The sequence below is a fragment of the Bactrocera neohumeralis genome, chromosome 3 (genome assembly GCF_024586455.1).
Source record: "Bactrocera neohumeralis isolate Rockhampton chromosome 3, APGP_CSIRO_Bneo_wtdbg2-racon-allhic-juicebox.fasta_v2, whole genome shotgun sequence".
In the NCBI taxonomy this organism is placed as follows: domain Eukaryota; kingdom Metazoa; phylum Arthropoda; class Insecta; order Diptera; family Tephritidae; genus Bactrocera; species Bactrocera neohumeralis.
In genome coordinates this window covers 62872082-62890890 of record NC_065920.1, presented here as the reverse complement: position 1 = coordinate 62890890, position 18809 = coordinate 62872082, and the positions used below count along the sequence as shown (strand labels likewise).

The 18809-nt window shown below is 32.5% G+C and overlaps 1 protein-coding gene across 7 annotated transcripts in view; it reads left to right on the top strand.

Moving 5' to 3' along the window:
• Positions 1-18809, top strand: part of LOC126753357 (semaphorin-1A) — a 505489-nt gene that overhangs the window by 347960 nt on the left and 138720 nt on the right. For all 7 annotated transcript variants that reach the window (XR_007666123.1, XR_007666127.1, XR_007666126.1 and 4 more), the window contains one exon: positions 3165-3273. Coding sequence is in view for 1 of the 7 variants with exons in the window: in XM_050464739.1 (XP_050320696.1) it covers positions 3165-3273 (109 nt within the window). In the remaining 6 variants the exon portion in view is untranslated. The remainder of the gene's footprint in view (positions 1-3164; positions 3274-18809) is intronic.

Here is an 18809-nt window from a genome sequence, read left to right as displayed (position 1 = left end):
TCATAGAATCTTCATTGAACAATGCTTCCAATTCCTCATCTTCAAACTTGTTTGGCCGTCCTGAAGGTTCTTGGTTTACCAAAGCAAAATTATCTCTTTTCAATCGAATAAACCTCTTTTGGCACATCATCTCAGCTAGAGCATGTTCTGCATAAACTTCCACCAAAATACGATGACTTTCGGCTGAAGTTTTCTTTATATTAAAGTAATAAAAAAGTGCTCCCCGAAATAACTCTTTTTCAGGCACAAAGCTCGACATATTTGAAAGAAAAAATATTATTGTTCATATTTCCAATGAATATCATACGCTGGAAAGGAACAGACAAAGACAGTAGCGTTCCAACGCTTTTTTGGACTCCATTGGGACCTTCACAAAAATGTCTGGTGGTAAGGAAGATATTTTTCAAACTGTATATTAATATATCGACTGTACATATTATTTTACAGTAACTGTAATGGTAAAAAATGCTGATTTTGTCAAGTATCAATAGAATTTTTTCTTATTGAAGCGTAATAAATAGAATTTGGTTTTATATTTCATTAAATTACTACACAGCCCAACTGATAAGTTCGTAGACTAACATAGAAGTTTTGATAAAATTTGATTTTATTATTCAATATAATTATCTTCGAGGGCGAGACAACGATTAGAGCGGTCAAAAAACTTTGCAATACCATTTTTTTAATACGAGTACATTTGCTTTAAACTTCCAAATAAGCCTCAGTTTCTGCGATTACCTCTTCATTGTTGCTAAAGTTCTTTCCAGCAAGCATTCCAATCTTGAGAACTGAAAACAGAAAGTGTGCAACAGATCTAAAGTATATGAGACATGTTGAAGCAATACGAAACTTAATTCATGAAATTTTGACATAGTACTCATTGATTTGTGACACGGTGCGTTGACTTGATGAAACAGCACTTTTTTCTTCTTCGAATGGGTCGTTTTTTGCGTTTTCATATATCCAACTCACCAATAACGTTATGTAATAGTCGGTGTTAATGATTTTCTCCAAAATACACTTATCTTGCAGCTGACTTTTGTGTCTTTCCACTATTTGGTGTTGGTTCATCATGTAAATTCCACTCAGCTGTCTGTTGATTGAACTCTGACGTGAGATGATGGAACTTCGAGCATTCATTAGAGTTATCAATTAATGTTTTTTTGACGGATTGTGCGCTCGCGTGGCAACCATTTTACACAAAGCTTCCACTTACCTAAATATTCATTCAAATTTTAATAAAACACGTTCCTTTGATATCTTCACACAACTTCACTTTACTGTCATCCAAAATTATTTTACGGGCTTTTTTAATTTTTTCTTCGGTAACAGCCTATTAAGCGCGTTCGCTGCCTGCATCGTCCTCGGTACTGTGTCCGAATAATATTAATTAATCCAAACATTGGCTTCAACAGTAGTTTCTTCACAAAGGGCAATACAATATTAACACACGAAATTTCTTTTGATCCATTTTTTTTTTTAAATAACACAAGTTGCTTCACCCAAAATGCCATATCTCATAAACTAATAGTTCGACAGCTCTGAAATTTGTACTTGCACCTTTTAAAGGGAGGTACTGACTATAAATTATATATTTTAATATTAGTAGTGCCATATATGTATCAGCGTACAAACTTTTCAGCCTATCTGTTCCTGTTTATTGGCGTGGACACCGCTTACGCGGTTATAGCGAAATAGAATTTGACAGTTTACCTGTTAGTGAAAATAATTAAACAAAAAATTAAGGTTTTTCAAAATTTATAAAGTGAAAATACAAGCGCTTTTGGAAGCTACTTTTTCAGAAACTATATAATACAGAATCCTTCACGAATTTGATTTGAAACCTTTAGCCAAAGAACAGTTGCCATTTAGTAGTTTGCTTTGAATTTAAAAGCATCAGTTACCAAGTTAATAAACCTAAATAGTGTAATGATCTTTAAAAGTCGAGTTTACACATAAAGTCTAAAAATTTTTCAAAATAAAAAGTCTGCGTGAGCATTTTTGTCATTAGTTTGCATGTTTATAAAACTATCATCGATAAAAAAGGAAGCAGTGGCCATACTATAATGACTACTATGGTCAAAAAATAGTGAGACTTTTTTTCCAATCCTCGAAACAGTTGTTAAAATCAACTTCCGGAATAGCCTTCAGAGCGTGTGGCGATTCACGTTAAATGTCTTCAATTGACTCAAAACATTTTCCCCGAACCGGTCGTTTAAGTTTGCTGAATAAGCAGAAGTCATACGGATTAAATGAGGCTATAATTTAAGAAAACTACAATTGAAGAAACAGCATAGCCTTTATTTCTTTAACGTGTGTTGTTCGGCTCACCTTTGCCACGATATTCGGCCTACTGATAACCTGTTTCCGGGTCTTAAGCATAGATTCAAGACTCAGCGCCAGTACTAATGCTTTTCATGACATGCTGGTAATTGAAGCGGAGCTGTGCTTCGAAAAAATTTTGTAATTTTGGCACCAATCGTGCTTTCACTTTGCTTAGGCTCAGATGATCTCTCGGGTTCTCATGAGTTACAATGATCCGATATTCCAACGGTGCCAGCAAGATGTATGACGCTTAAACGTTGATTCTCAAGCAACAATTCCATTTTTTATTGACGTGTTGATCATCACTTGTTGTTGGTGGCCGTCCTGGACATACTAGTTCGTCGTCATCGAGTTCTCGACTCTTTTTCAATAACTTTTACCAATCAAAAATAGTTTCTCGTTACAAACAATTATTACCAAAACAGAAATTTGATTTCGCATACAAAACTTAATGGAACTACATACATTGTTGAATAATTTCACTCATCGTAAAAGTCGTCGAATGCACTTTATGTAGTTCAGAAAGACTAATGCTTATTTTGATGTGACATTTAGCACAGATGTCACTGACAGTCTTACTAACCTAAAAAGAGAAATTTAAATTCAAATGTCTTTCTCTTTTTTGATGAAAGTACTATTTATCAAAAGCGCAGTTGCTGAATTTACAATCTGAGCGAAGTGCAACTCTTCATATCTATGGCAGTGTGTATTTTTAAACAAAATATACGTTTTATATTATTAAAATTTTTTACTTCTAATGTGTCTTCTTTGAAGTTTCATTTTTTTTTTAAGCATACTTTTGTCTTAACTAATGTATAATTTTCCATTTGTATTTGCAGAAACATCGTCTATAACCTGAGTATACACGATTTATCTGAGCAGCAGCGCTTAGTGTGGCAATCCACGGAGGATGACGTCAAGATGTGCATTATCAAAGGCAAAGCCGAGGTGAGTACGAAAATAGAACACGATTATTATGACTTTTTTTTGCGTGACAGTCATAATTGCAGCGCTTGATTATTTTTAAAATCATACAAACAATATGGTGGAAAAGATGTACACAAATAAAAAATATTTACATATATATTCACATTACACACGCCCATCGCCACGCACGCGCTCCGGACGTCCACGACACGTGCGTCATTAACGGCGAAATGTGCTTCCGTGCCGCGTTCATATGTGTTGTTTTGTGTGCGAGCGCGCTTCCCTTCGTGCCAGCAGCGGCAATTAATTCGTACTTTCATATTTGTTGTTGCGTTTTTCGTGTATTTTCTTTTGCGCCTGGCTAAGAGCGCCAAGTGTGCGCCGCGAAACTTTAAACAATTAAAAATAAACATGACAAAATATGGGCAACGGCAGTGCAATCAAAATGGCAAGCAGCGCTTGCATATGCGCCTATAAGTATGCATCTGCATATACAATGGTATGCGTGTGCACGATTGCTGCATAATTATAGGCGCTTCAAAGTGCACTTGAACATGCGAAGCTCTACGCCGACAGTCAAACATATGTATGTATGCAGCCGCAAGTGACAACAAACAGCGAAAGGCGCTGCGGACCACATAAGTCACAATTCAAGTGTGCTAAATTAAGGCTGAAAAAAATTAAGCTTTCGAAATGCGTGGCATTTTTCACTCAAAATTCTGGGTCAAAAGGTTAGCTATGCCATTAATTTACGCGTTTGTTGCATAAAATTTAGCGTCCCCCCCGGAGAACTGTATACATATCGATTAAAGTATGTCTAGTTATAGCATACCTTTAGGTGCTACCACATTAGCACTTAAACAGTTATGACGCGTCACGCATTTTAGCGCTAATTAAGTATTTACTTCAAAGAAATTTTCTCGTGCACTTCGTTTGAAAGCCAGCCACACCTTTCGACGGGAAAGCGCGATAAGCGCCGCAGGCAAAATATGCACAAGACGCCTAAAAGCGTGCTATCTCACCCCACTTCTTTCCGCAACCACTTAGCAATCGCTTGGCAGTCGGCATAATAGGAATTCGTGTACTATTTTACGGCAATTTGTATGCCAACTTTGATGGCATTTTTGTCTGTCCGTTCGTGCATCTGCTTTATCAGCCAACATCACAACTCAGCAGCGCACAGAGACACACACATACACATGCATGTGTACATTCATTTACATGGCAGTTTGCTGTGCCGCACTATTTCCGATTCATTTGTGCTGCATACCGGTAGTATTGTACAACGGTTTATTTACTTTTTTTCTATACAAGTGTTCGGGCGCGTGCATGTGGCTGTGTGTGTGTGTGTTTGTAAGTCATTGTTGGAATGCAATTAGAGTTAGCGAAATATTTTGCATAGTCACGCAATTAGAAAACGTCGTCGTCGTCGGCACAGTCGATAAAGGAATGGGTGAATGAACGCTGCACAGTGGGTTCTGTGTGGACGAAAACTGCTAAAAATTTTGGGTTTGCTAAAAATTACATAAAAATAAATGAAAAATGCAAAAATATGTTATGTCTTTAAACAATGTTCAAACAAGTGGAAATTTTTTTTAGGAAAATTATCAAAAAAAATTTTTTTGGACACAGAAATTTTTTGACAGAAAAATTTTCTTAGCAATTTGAAAAATATTCAAACTACAATATATTTCATAAAATTAAAAAAGTTATAGATATAAAAATGTATAGAGTTAGAGAAAAATAGTTTAAATTAACATTTTAAATTCAAAATTTTAATTTTAGCATTTTTTATAATAATATACGCTATTTTGAATTAATTATTGCGGTAATCAAAGTTTCCGCGAAATGTTTTCACATTTCCTACAATTTATTTTTTAATATTTCGAAAATATTTGCTACCACTTTTCAAAAAAATGTTTGTTTACTCTTTAAAAACAGTTTTTTTTTAATAATTTTTTTCGGAAACACAATTTCTAAAAGTTAATAGTTTGGAATTGTTTAAAAAAAATTTTTTAATGAGGTTCAAAAATATTTTTTTTTAATATATACATACATACATACATATTTATATTTTAAATTTTTCGAAAAAAAATATTAGCGTTTTTCAAAAATACTTTTCCGAATTATTTATTTTTGATGATACAAACAAATTTTGCGATTTTTTTAAATAATTTTTTTTGCTTATATCAAATACAGACATACATACATACATAAATATGTATGTATATAAAAAAAATATTAGCAACTTTTTTTAAAAAAATATTTTGTTCTATTTTTAAAATACCTTTTTCTAATACATACATACATACAATATTTTTTTTAATTTTCAAAAACTCACTTTCAAAAATTATTATTTTTTATTAATGTTTCAAACGTTTATTTTTATTTTTATCAAATACATACATATGTATGTATGTGTATATTTTAAATTTTTTTCAAAAAAGGTCTAGTTTTTCAAAAATACCTTGCCCAATTATATGTTTTTAATGTTTAAAAAAAAAATTTTGCGTTTTTTTAAAACATTTTTTTGCAACAAAATACTTTCAACATTTTCCAAAAAATATTTTATTCTATATTTAAAGTACTTTTTTAAATTTAAAAAAAAATTTTTCAAAAATTATTTTTAATTAAGGTTTGAAAAAAAGTGTTACATTTCTCAAAAACTTGATTTAAATTTTTTCACAAATACATACACATGTATATGTGCCCATGATTTTGAAAGTGGTATAAGTCATATTTTTTTTGTTTCGAGATATTTAGAGTTTTGCATTTTAAAGGATTAAAAAATATTCTTGCATTATGGATTATGATTTTTCGACAGTAAAGTAGTCCCAACAAACAAGTATTTATTATGATTGTGAAATTTATAGCCATTTTTAAAAGAAAATGTGGTTTTGAAAGGTTTAAATGACTTGTACCACTTTCAAAATTAACTGCATGACTTTATAAATGACTTATACAACCAAGGATGGCCGGATACCATAAATTTATGATCAATTGTTTCAACATTATTATCAGATGACTGAACAATTTTTAACCATATTAAAGCTCTGTTAATGTTTCGATTTTGTCCTGAGCAGGCATCACTGTAAGCTATTATATGCTTTTGAATGGTAATGCCCCGAATGTGCTTTAAGATGCAGGACGCAACTTCTTGTGATCCTCTTGAGGCGATTGTTTCATCCCATGCATACATTTTAGCATTTCCGTTGTTGAAATAATGAAACCCTAAATTGTATATGTACATACATGTTGCGCTTATAGTAAGCTACCGAAACAGAAAGTATTGGATAAGGAAGCGCTTTGTATAGCTCAAATGTGAATCCGTAATTTTCACTCGGGTTATCTTTTGTTTTTTTGTATGTGATCTGTTCAACTTTTTCTAGCCCGTTCGGTACTTTTAAGATGTGAATCATGAATTTCCATAAGATGCAACTTCTCTTCTTCATTACTGGATGCTTCAATTTTTAGTTTTATCGAATCACACTTTTGTCACGTGTCTTTACGAGTATGAAAATTTAGGTTGAACTCAGTATTAAATATTTTTCCATAAGTCCACTCCTTTACAGATGATGTATTATTTTCGTCACATTTTTCCCACATATACCCCATACATTTTTCGAATATCTAAGTCAGCACTTAGATACTTTCGACCTGAAGTGTGATGTGATCGCGTGCTGAAAAACTCGGAATATGATCTCGTACTACTTTAATTTTTTCTTCATCTGTTTTTCTAGATGAACTAGCCATTTTGCCACGACCATCCATTCTAGGTGTTTCAGAATTTAAGGCACGGCTTAATCTTCCGTTAGATATTTTGAAAGTATCCAAAAAAAGTTTTGCAAACAGAAACTTCCGAACTCATACATACATATAGATGAAACTTAAGACTCCATTTTCTCATATATCCTTTGTGATTTCTGGAGCGTTTTTGTTTTATTGATTGTTTTCTAATCAAACGATACAGAAACATATTCTGTTTTTCGAAACTTGCTAAATTCCAAAAATATTCAAAATTAGCTTTTCTGTGTTCATATCCGATTCCATTTAAACACTTTTTGGAACAAAGACAATCTATATTTTCGAAAAGTTTAGCACTCACGGGCTGACAGTTCTTTGTTTCATATTCCTCTGCACGATATCTTGTGCATCATTCTGTTGATTGCGTGTTCTCTTTCTTGATTTCATTTTGTTTTTTTCCATTTGTAAGGGTTCCGAATTCACTTTTAAACTATGAGCTAATTCATCAGAAGACGATATCATTATTATGCGTTTCCATTTCTTGGGAGCATTACTTATATTTATTCGCCGTAAAATGTCTACAATTAACTTTAAATAGTATGTAGGTTTTTATATTAAAAGTTTTACTTCATCATACCTGAACCACTATCTGAAGACATGACAAAATTACTTTGTGAACACACCGACTTATACCACTATCAAAACGAACAATATCTGTATTTCATTTAACAACTAAAAAATAAACACATTTTAAAGAGTTAATTTGCATGGCGTGCTGCTAATCTCTTCAGATTACGTTATTTTATTAAGATTTGATAAGTAATTGCTGATAAAATAGATTTTCAAAATAATTGACTTATACCACTTTCAAAATCAAGGGCTCATATGCATGAATGTATTATGTACGCATGTTTTTACACAATTTCAAAAAAATATCATTTAACTGAAAAAACTTTTCTATTTACATATGTATGTTTTTTCCAATTTTTAAATATATATATGTACATATATTTTTCAAAAATTAAAATTTTTTAATTTTTCAAAAGAAGTGTGAAATTTTCCAATATCTTATTTTGAAATTTTTCACAAATGTTTTTATGCATGTATGGACATATTTTTGTTTTTAATTTTCAAAATATTTTCTATTTTAATTTTTTTCGTTACAATTTTCCTATATACATACATACATATACTTTTTTTTAAATATTTTCCAAAAATATATTTTATTTTAATTTTTGCAAAGAATATGTTTGTTCCGAATACCATTTTTTATTCTTTAATTTTTATAAGTCCACATTTTCAACAAAAAAAATAAAACCACCCCACTGTGCGTCATAGTGTATGTATTTAGGTTGGCAGTCGAATTTATTTCCATCCACACCCATTCGAATGTATGTATACAGCTATGTGTGCGCTGCAGCTCTTGAATTTAGTTGTTGGCAATTTGCGTTGCATATTTTTAGGTGTTAAGTTGAATCTAGGCGATTGCGATTACTTTGAAATGCCAAGTAGGCATTGTTTGGTAAACTCGTTATTCCTTGTTTCGCACACTTAACTCACGACTCATTGCTTATTGCTTTGTAGCACTGCACATCGTGCGCTGCCTTCGCTCTTGCGCCATTTTTCCTTACCCATGAATAATCGGCTTTTCGTCTCCCTCCTTTTGCAATGCAATTCTCGCGTGATTTTTTTTACCTTTTTTTTAGCTTGCAAAGAAATTGTTTGCATTTTGCGGTAATTTAAACAACTACAAACACATACACACGTATGCATGCCTATAATTCATACTTGTATGTGTATGCGTGCGTCAGTTTGTATGCATTACATTAAAATTTAAATAAAGTCAAAGTTTCCTGTTATTTGCGGTAAACGTAGAAACTGCCATAAAATATTCCAACATATTTTACAGCGTTCGCTCGCCTTTGCTATGCTTAATATGTTAATAGTTGCGTAATAAAAAAATGAAAGATATTTCATATGCGAATTTAATTAATTTTAGTGGAATGCTTTCACTTGTTTCTGATTGTTGCATACATTTGTGCGCGGCGCGTGTGTGCGCGTCTGCTTGTAGGGTATTTCGCAGAAATTTTTAACTACTTTCTGTTTGATGGCAATTGTTTGAATATGAAGTAATTTTGGCGTTAAAAATTAATTTATTTCATATAGAGGTTGAGTTCGTTAGCCTGAGTTGCTGTTTAAGTAGTTTTGTTGTTGTTTTCTTTACATACTACATTTTTACTCGAGCGGTTTTCATAAGTTTGAATTTTAATTTATTTTATGTACGATTATATGGTGTTCTCCCTTCTGTAGCCAAAGCCAAATTAAATCCTGGATTAAATGATTAAATGAAACAGGTGCTCATGCCACTTTTCAAGTCAACTTTTCACTGTTGATATCCATTGTACATTTTTATACTTTGATTGCTTATTGAGTGATTAAAAGTTGCTAAATTTTCTGCTTACCATCCGATATTTCACCATTTGTATCCATTCAAATTTTAATTCTAAGAAAAATCTCATGAACTACTTTCGAATAATCTCTTACTTTCCATTCCTGAGTTATATTCGCTTAACTCCATCTGTTATGTACCTATACATTTTCATAAAATAAATTGTCTTTTCTAACAATTTTTGCTGGTCAACAATAGATAATTTTTACCGTCTGAAAAGAACACCATGCCAAGGTCCATTTCACATTAACTTTTTCTAAACAGAACTCAAAACGATCACTTACTTTGCACTTTTCCCATTGGCATCCTCTCTATTCTACTTGTATTTGGTTTTCTCTACAAAGAAATTCTTCCAATGTATCCCCTAGCTGTACTACCCACTTCTTTTAATCCTTCCAAACGGAATCGCCGGAAGCATTCTAGAAGCCACTTTACTATGAGATCGATAAAGAAATATGATATGAGCTGCTCTCCGTTAGTGTTATTACTCTGTTCGCTATCGACTAAAATTTTAATTTAGAATTTATGAAATATCAAAGTATCGTGCAGCTCAAATAGTGTGAAAGTTGAAGGTTTTGCCATCTGAAACCCGATTTTTGACTACCGGGCCTTCATTTTTTACTGACTATGTAGAAAGTTTTCAGACAGTAAAGATGTGTGGATCAATAATGAGCATGACTGCTTTTAAAGATAAATTAAGTTAAGTTTTTATGTGATTATAAAAAATAAAAAAAAAAACAAAAGATGACTCCATGAATTGTTTTAAAATGTAATGAAACAAATAATAAGACTTTGTTCATATTTTTAAAATTCTTAATTTATTCTTCAAAATCTATCTCATCCCGTATCAAAATCTATCTCTCACGTATGATTTTCGGCTTCGGCTCACTTTTGCCATGCTATTCTGCCGATTGATCGTCTGTTTCCAGGTCGTAATTATAGATTCAAGACTCATCGCAAGTAATAATACGTTTCATTACATACTTGTAGTCGTAAAGCATTGTTTCACAGTCGTTAAAGCGACTCTGTTTTTTGCCAAAATTAGTGATTTCGGAACCACTTCACTTTTCTTAGACCCAAATTATGTTTCAAAATTGTTTTTCCATTTGCATTTTAAAAGTACATAGTTCGCATGCCCTCAGAAGCAATGATGGCTTTCCAGAAATCGGTACAATATATATACAATTCGATGGGTGTCAAAGGAAAAATTATTTTCTAAAAATGAACTCGTTGATTTAATACGTCATCAAGTTAAGATTGATAAAGTGCTGGGAGTGGCAGGATGTTTTGTCATTTGCACTTGTATTTCCGAGGCTTGGTAAAGAAAAGTTGAAAGTTGAAATTTAGATTATTATTTTGTTCTCAAATACGGCGATTCATGAAAAGTACAGATTTTATCACAATTATGACAGTTTCGGAAAGTGAAGCTTATACAAGTTTAGTGTTGATAGTAAACATTTTTCAAAAGTATTCTGTTAAAAGTAAAACAAAAAAAAAAATTTTTCAAAATATTTTATTCAAAGTAGTTTCCTTAAGCTTCGATAAGCGTTTAGTCAATTATGATTTCAAAAGTTAAGACTATTTTGGAATGCTCTTAGACATATCAAGGTCGTCGCCTTTTGGATAGGACAAATATCCTGAAACCAGTGTAATATTTTGGGCAAAATTATATTTTCCAAATAGGTAAAAAAGTAGTTGCCAGATCAGGTAAGTGATTAATGGTTAATATCGAGTTTTTTGTCAAAAAATCAGTGACAAGCGCCGACCGATGACACGGCGCATTATCGTGCAACAGACGGCAGGACCCTGCCTCACGGTATTGTGGTCGAGCACGACAAAAGATGCTTCATAACACCAAGGTAAAGCACAGCATTAATCGTTTGGCCAGGTGAGACGAACTCTCGGTGTACAATACCCTCGGAATCGTAAAAAAAATCAGCATTGACCTTCTCGGAATCGCTTAAACCACTCATGCACATTACTACGGGATAGGCACTGATCACCATAAACTTTTTTCATCATTTGAAATGTTTCAGTAAACGTTTTCCCAAGTTTAAAACAAAATTTAATATTTGCTCTTTGTTTAAAATGCATTTTACGACCGATGACCAAAAGCTGCTGTCACTTTTTGATCGATAACATCGATTTTAGTTATCCAATTGTCTTAAAGTTTTTACGAAATGTCAACAAGAGATCAAACTTTTTATTTCATATACCCACCAATAGGTGGCGCCACCAGAAACAGTTATATTTAAAAAGTTATATTTCTTTTGCGACAGACCTTGTATTATCGAATACTTTACAAAATTATAGTGAGAAACAGCGATAGCAGTTCCACCAGGATCTAACAGTGATAGAAGCAAGGTATCAAGGTTGATGGGTTCGTCCCATTATGACAGATTATTTCTAATTCTTAAGCATAGATTGTGAATGGGAAAGTTGTAAAGGATAATCTAGGTTAAGTTTTGTTAGGTTAATCTGGCAGGCCAATAAGCCACGCATAGACCAATTTTGGTATTTTGAGATACCAGATGGAGTTCAGTTGCTAGGTCCTTTAGATTAATTTAATTTTTCGATTAATCCGTATGGATGTTTAGTGTGTTGCGCGTTGCTAACATACCTTTGCGCCAGCCATCTTTTTCAATATTTACTTTGAACTTTCTTTCCCACTAGAAAAACAGGATCATGTAGTCGATATTTGCCCAATCGCCATTACCCACCTAGCTATGCCGGAAGGTTCTGTATGTAAATTCACTTGCCTTACGCCTGTAGTCGTCCCGCCGATTTTGCAGCGCAGTTTTCAGCGAAGAGGTCTATAGGTGTTAGGTGTAGTACCAGTTCAAGAGCCGCCGTGGGAGTTTTTCTTAATGCTCATGTTATTCACAGCGCAGCGAGCCTGTGAACCCTTCCATTGGCTTTCGATAGGTGGATTTCCGAACGCCTGTCCACCATACTACTGCGCCGTAGAGCAGAATATGAGCCAAATATATCCAAAACCGGTCTTATATACATATATACATATGGAGTATTCCATACCAAATCGACCACTTTTGAACCCGACCCTTTTAGATTTTGCTGAAACTTATCCATCCTTTTCTACCCTTTGAAAAAAATTTTGGAGAATTTTTTCAAAATTTTTTGTCTAACTTCAAAAAAAATTATGAATTTTTCAAAAAAATGCTTTTTTATTTTTTAATAGCCATAACTTTTGTAGAAAATGACGTTTGGGGACCTTTTTTTTAAATTTTTGTTTTTGAATGAACTTTTCGAAAAAATACACGATAAAATTTAACACGGTCAATTATATAAAACAATCGGTTTTTTCTAAGTAAAATCGTAATTTTTTGGAAGTTCGGCATTTTTTGGAATTTCGCCTTTTTTTTTTGTTTTTTCCTCAAATAAAACTACAATTAATTTGACAACTATCCCTGCTAATCCCGGAGTGGGCCGATTTTTTTATTTTCTTCATTTTCGAAAGTTTGACAATTTTTTTTAATAAATATATATTTGTTTATTTTTAAAATTTTTCAGAATTTTTTTAATAATTCTTCACAAGTCCATAATTTCTTTTAGTTTTCAAATATTAAATTTTTGTAATTTTTCTAAAGTATACGTAAAAGTTATGTTTTTCCAAATTTTTACTTCTTTTAATATTCCAAAATTGCTGTGGCACCTTAAAAACACAACCATCCTTACTATTTTTGAAAAACCATTATATTTATTAAATGGTGGACCCACATAATTAAGAATATGCGAAAAATTCCACCAAATTAATATTGCAAAATTCGGAATAAAATTTCTGAACACGTGATTTTGATTTGCGCTTGCATTCAACGCCGTATGCCACAATGCAAGCTAACCGCCATGCCTAATCACCACTTGATCTCTGCACATTTATGTAATTATTTTCAAAACTTGATTCCTGCACATTTATATAATTATTTTCAAAAATAGCCCTCGCATACACAACCTAACCTCTAACCCGAAACCAATAAAAGCACTGATTTGTGATTTATAAAGCGAAAAATTATAATTTTTGTTATCGAAATGCCGGCTTAGTTTTTAATTACAAAATCAAATTACAAACTATTCAGAAACACGGTCAACATATTAATACAATACAAAAAGAGCGCGCTTGTATGTATGTGTGTGTGTGTTTACAAGCCATATGAGCCTGTGTGTAATGGTGTTGTCAGCATATGCGTTCCTAAATGACTACAACGCAGCTGAATAGCAATTAATTAATTTTACAATTATTGTAAGCAAAAGAGCGCACGCACACAGGCACACGAGGAGCGCACACATACACACAAACACATGAACACAATTCCCTATCACATTTATCCAGCCATTTATAATGCATTTATGTAGGAATGTTCATATATGCCCGTTATTGCGTCTGAAATTGCAAACGTTATTCGCAAACAGTCCCTGGTCACTGTCCTTTCGGGTCGAAAGTGCTTTGTATGATAGAGCCTCGCCGGTTAACTGAGTTTAGAGGCCAGCGTTGGTGTCAAAAGCCATTGTAGGCAGTTAGAGTTGAGAATTTTATAACATGCGGGTGGTGCTGTGACACAAGCGGCGTTATAGAATATGGATGTGTATTAGGGTGGTACTTATAAGGACCAAAAATGCGATATTTTTTATCACAGCTCCGAAAACAACCCCACAGAGGCGAATTTTTATATCTAAAGTATTTTTTCGAGTAAAAGACGATTAGGGTGTGTCACACAGTGTTGAAATTTTCGAAGATTTAAGAAATATATTTTTTTCTTTTTTAATGCCAAAACTAAATATTTATTTAATGGAAGTTGGCAGCTATAATGTTTTGTTCTGTATAAAGATTTAACGGCGAAAATTCATTTATTAGGGTGGTTCTTAAGAAGTCAAATGCGCGATTTTCTAGCCTGAGCTGCTAAAACAGTATGACCAAAGAGGAAAATATCACACCTAACACGTTTTCTTACCATTATGTGCATTTAGAGCGTGCCGCAGAGTTTTAATGATTTTCGCAGTCTTGTCTTCGAAAATTCGAAGACGAAATATTTTGTATTAACTAGCAAAATTTTATACTTTTTTTAGATGAAAATGCAAGTTATTGAATTTAATCTGATTTGAAGACGGACCGGCGATATATACATATGTATGTATATTTGTGTATTAGGGTGGTTCTTAGAAATATTGCGATTTCGAATATTCAGCCAACGCTCCTAAAACAATATTATCAAAAGTGAAGCTATCACACACAATAATATATTTTTATTTTTTTCTGGAAACATAAGGGTGTCCCACACATGTTTGATTATTGTATATAAACTTGTAATGTTAAAAAAACAGTATTATCTGAAGATATCATATTCATAATATTACATGTCTATTTATTATTATTAATGGACACATTAGGGTGTCCTACACATGGTTGGTTATTGAAAATAAACTTCTAAAGTTCCAAAAAAAATTTTATTCAAAATCAATGCTACTGTAGACGAATTTTTAGTCAGTTTCAAACTTTAGTCACTTTTTAAGATGGAGCGTCATTATATATTAGGGTGGTTCTTAACAAAAAAAATTATGAAATTTTTTCAGTCACACTTCCAGGAAGAATATATTTTTATGTCCATTAAAACTCTTATTTTACAATAGGTCATTATTTCGAATTTTATAGGGTCACCTTAATGTTCATATAATTTATTTAGCAACATATCTATTGGTTATATCTGTAATCCCAATACTTTATACCCATTCAAAATGTTAAACTTCAATAAGTCGTAACTTCGATTTTTTTCGTTCCACCCTAATATTTAAATAATATATTTAGATATAAATATATTCTTGATGTTTATATCGGAGATCGCAATAATTTATGTGTTAAGCTGATATACATATGTAATTCGTTGCATCAATTTTTTCGTAACACCCTAATGTGCATAATATATATTTAGCTATACATATATTCAGTAGTAAGAAGAAGATATATTCAGTAGTTATATCTGTAATCGCAATAATTAATATTTATTAAAAGTATTAAACAGCTATATGCCGTTATTTCCATTTTTCCTACCACCCTAATATGTATGTATGTATACATACATATGTATATAATATAGAGCTATATATACATATATTCATCGTTTGCAAATGTAATCGAAATGATTAATATCCGTTCAATTCCTATAAGTCGTCATTACGTTATTTTTAGAACCACCCTTATGTTCTTATATTGTATTTAGCTACAAATTCAATGTTTATAACTGTAATCGCAATAGTGTATCACTATTAACATTGTTAAGCTGCGATAATTCGTTATTTCGATTTTTCCCCATACCACCCTAATGCAAACATAACAAATTCCATTATAGTAGGTGCGCATATCCACTATGGCACAATTTATATTTTGTTAATTTATTTAAATTCGTGCCTAAAACCTTAAAAGCAATGTAAATAGCGCTGCAAAACAACAACAACGACAATAAAATTAAGCTCAGTATAGCAACAACAACAATAATGCCGGCTGAAAAATGCCAAATACAATAATCGGATTGTTTCAGGGCACAGGCCGCACTATATAAATATAATACATACATATATACGCATATAGCTTTCAATTTGCATAACAACAACAACTAGGCACACATGAGTGTATGTGCAAGTCACCTAAGTGGCGCTTTGCTGGTCCCGGTTATAATGTTAAATATTTTGAAATAATAAACAAAAGCGTTGCATATGTTGATTTTAAATAATAATTAAGCCGAAGGCCATCGTTGCGCCTGCAAGTGCTCCCAGCTGAATATTTTATTACGCTCGCATAAACACATTCACGCACTCAACTAAACACAACGCAATGCGTGCGAATTTCATGTGGCGGTCACAAACACACACACATACACATCGACTTTCATTTACACACACACCAATACAAACACATATGTACATTTCGCCATCAAAGCGCTTTAGTGGCTTGGTGTTTAGCGCTGTGACATATTTAATGGCAAAACACAATGAAAATGCAATAAAATGGAAATGTTGCGGCTTTTGTAGTAACCTCATAAAAATAACAACAACATAAACAACATAAATTTTGGTAATTTTTAACCAATTTTCCGGTTACAAAAGCATTAAAATTATTATGAAAAGTTTGCTTTACATTTTACGCGAGTTGAGTTTGCTCAATTCGTGTGAATTGTTATTTGAAAAGCTAAAATTTAGTATGTTGCAGTCATGGCGCTTTGTGCCACTTAAATTAAATTGCCAAAAAAAATCGTATAATTGGATAAATTAATTATAATGCATGGAGGTGTTGCAGGTAAACTGTATAGATGCAAATATGTGGGTTAATATACTTTGAATATGAAAATATTTTATCGAAGATGGATGATTTTGGTAGTTAAAGGGTAAAAGTTTTCGAAAAAAATTGTTTTAGCAATATTTTTACCCAATTTAGATTCAATTTCATTAAACTAGATAATTTGAATATGGAAATGTTTCAGTGTAAATTGATGATTTTGGTGGTTAAAGGGTTAATGCTTTTTAAAAATCGATTTTTTTGGATTAACCAGATGTGCATATGATTTTAATCTGATTTTCAATATAATATGAAAATATTTTATCAAAGATGGTTGGTTTAGGTAGTTAAAGGGTTAAAGTTTTCGAAAAAAATTGTTTTAGCAAGATTTTTAGATTTAACCAGATGTAGATTTTCATTAAAATAGATAATTTGGATATGAAAATGTTTTAGTGCAAATATAGATTTTGGTAGTTAAAGGGTTAATATTCTCAAAAAAATCGGTTTTAGACAATTTTTTTATGTTTAATCTGATTTGGATTCATTTTCATTAACCCACACAATTGAAATATGAATATATTTTAAAGAAGACAGTTGACTTTGGTAAATAAAGGGTTAATTTTTTCAGAAAAATAGAAAAAATCGATTTTATTTTGGGTTAACCAGATGCACATACATACAATTTCAGTAACCCACATCACTGAAATATAAATACCTTTATAATTTAGTTAAAATAGATGATTTTGGTAGTTAAAGGGTTAATGTTTTGGAAAAAAATCAGTTTAGAAATTTTTTTGGCATACAACGATTTATGTTCAATTTTATTAAACCAAATAATAGGAATAGGAAAACATTTCAGCGAAAACAATGATTTCGGTAGTTGAAGGGTTAACAAATGTTCTCGAAAAGCTCGGGTTCAGACAATTTCTTTGTATCTAATTAGATTTGGATTCAATTGCATTTACCCACATAACTGAAATATGAAAATATTTTAGTGAAGATAGTTGACTTTGGTAATTAAAGGGTTAATGTTTTAGAAAAATCAATTTTTTTTTAAATGGGCAGAGCACGCTTAAATTCCAATCGTCGGGCATGCTTTCGTGCGACCATTTTCTACAAAGAAGCTGACGCATTTATCTTATCAGATCTTCGCCGCCGTATTTAAATAGCTCGGCCGCCGCATTTTATACTTCAGACGGATAATTGCTATTCGAACTACTTCATGGTCGGGCAGTGGAACGTCTGCTACATCGTTATCGATTGGGGAGTGGGGTTCACCAGCTCCTGATATTATGCTTTCCCTCGATTCAGCAGGCTGGAGAAGTGTTCCCTTCAAAATTGAGCTGGGCATCAGTCACTAGATCACCTCGGGGGACTCTCTCTCTCACCCAGCATGCTCTGGTCTGGAAACCTTCAGCCACACCCACCAACGTGAATGTCACTTGAGCACATCCTTTAGCATATGATATTTTGAGCTACGAAAACATCAAAAAATTTTATCAGGTCAATATTCCGAAAACATATCTAAAAATAGATGCCTTAATGTGCATATTAGGGTGGTTGAAGTTCTAATTCTACCATTCGGTAATTCGGTCGAGATTTTAGATTGAACCATCTCTTATATTTTCACTTTCAACTCTAAATTTTCAATTACCGCTAGGCCACTTTAACAATCATCTAAAGCTTCAACAGCTCTCCTCACTCAATACTGACACTATTCATTTCCAAATGCAACAACAAATCTTACTAATAATTAAGGTAGGTATTTCTGTTAATACAGAAACAACCCTTAGCTGCGAAGAAATCCCACAGCACACGTTCGCCTACCAAACCACATAAATTTATCTACGTTATCTAACTAATAACAGTAAAATTATTGCGCTGACGAGCTTTGCAAAACAATAGAGCTCGGCTATGCGCCTGGGGTTTTCAATTGTGCGAAATAAGCAGCTCAAATGCCAAGCCGAATGGTATTTTATGGTGGAAAATACATATGTACATACCTCCGTCTATATATACAGGTATATATGTATATCGGATAATATTTACGCACCGTTATGTGGGTGCTGGCATGCGCGTGGT